This window comes from Formica exsecta, unplaced genomic scaffold, assembly GCF_003651465.1.
Source record: "Formica exsecta isolate Colony F162 unplaced genomic scaffold, ASM365146v1 scaffold26, whole genome shotgun sequence".
Taxonomy (NCBI): Eukaryota; Metazoa; Arthropoda; class Insecta; order Hymenoptera; family Formicidae; genus Formica; species Formica exsecta.
The window spans coordinates 78793-79888 of NW_021849866.1; the positions used below are offsets into that span (position 1 = coordinate 78793).

General features: G+C 38.8%; 1 protein-coding gene across 1 annotated transcript in view; it reads right to left on the reverse strand.

Annotated features, from left to right (window-relative positions):
- Positions 1-351, reverse strand: part of LOC115236713 (troponin C) — an 8790-nt gene extending 8439 nt beyond the window's left edge. Inside the window, exon 1 of the mRNA XM_029809335.1 lies at positions 102-351. Coding sequence (XP_029665195.1) covers positions 102-124 — 23 coding nt within the window. The 5' untranslated portion in view covers positions 125-351. The remainder of the gene's footprint in view (positions 1-101) is intronic.
- Between the last annotated feature and the right edge of the window lie 745 nt (positions 352-1096).

A 1096-nucleotide genomic window follows, 5' to 3' on the forward strand; every position in this document is an offset into this window, starting at 1 on the left:
GAGTATGTCCTTTTCTACGTGGGCATCGGCCCCCACTCCTCAACACTCGGTCTAGATATACTATGTCTATGATATTAATAAATCAAACCGCATGCGCTCACCCACATTGAGCATATATATACATATATATGTGTACTGTAATATGTTTAGATAGTCAAAATTATCACTACGTTTTCAAAATACATCACTCAGCTTCTTTTACAAACTACTCATTTTTATGGAATGCTTTATCTTTTAATGATAGAATTATTTAAAATATTTTATTATATTTATTAGGGTAAGTTGAAGTAAGCCGGCCAAGGTATTGCGCTCCTAGCGCCACGTAGTGGGCGACGTCATTATGTAGTCAGCTGTAAGCTTCATGTGCCCTGTCCTTATATATAAGTCCGTGAATATTACATTCGAATTGCTTACAAATATCGACATGGTTATGTTTATCAAACATGGAATACGCAGTGGTCTAAGTTGATGTTCCAACAGATACGCCCATGTTAATAACAAGTACATGCAGTCGTACGATCCATCGAAACCTTCATCGTATCTAATGTACTTTGATGTAAATAATTTGTACGGATGGGCAATGTGTCAACATTTGTCCTATGCAGATTTTCGATGGGTTGACGATGTATCCAATTTTAATATATCATTGATCGCGCTCGATTCGCCTACAGGCTACATCCTCGAAATCAATCTCGAGTATACAACATGTTCACGATGCGCACACTGACATACCGTTTTGCCCGACACGCGACAAACCACCCGGTAAGCGATAGGACAAGTTGCTCACAACTTTATATGATAAGAAGCGTTACGTAATACATTATCGTAACCTGCAGCAATGTACGCGACACGGACTTTGCGTTACGAATAATGCGGTATTTGATAAAACGATGGAAAATGTGCGCAATCGCATTGATATTAAGCTCGTGACATACTGGGATGGAAGATATGGTGCAGAGGCAATGATTGCAAAACCAAATTTTCACACTAGAAGCATATTTTTGGAAAATCTGATCGCCGTGAAATTGCGTAAACTCGAGGTAAAGTTCTACAAACTAATCTACGTGGGTATGTGTATACTCGACATATCCAAGAC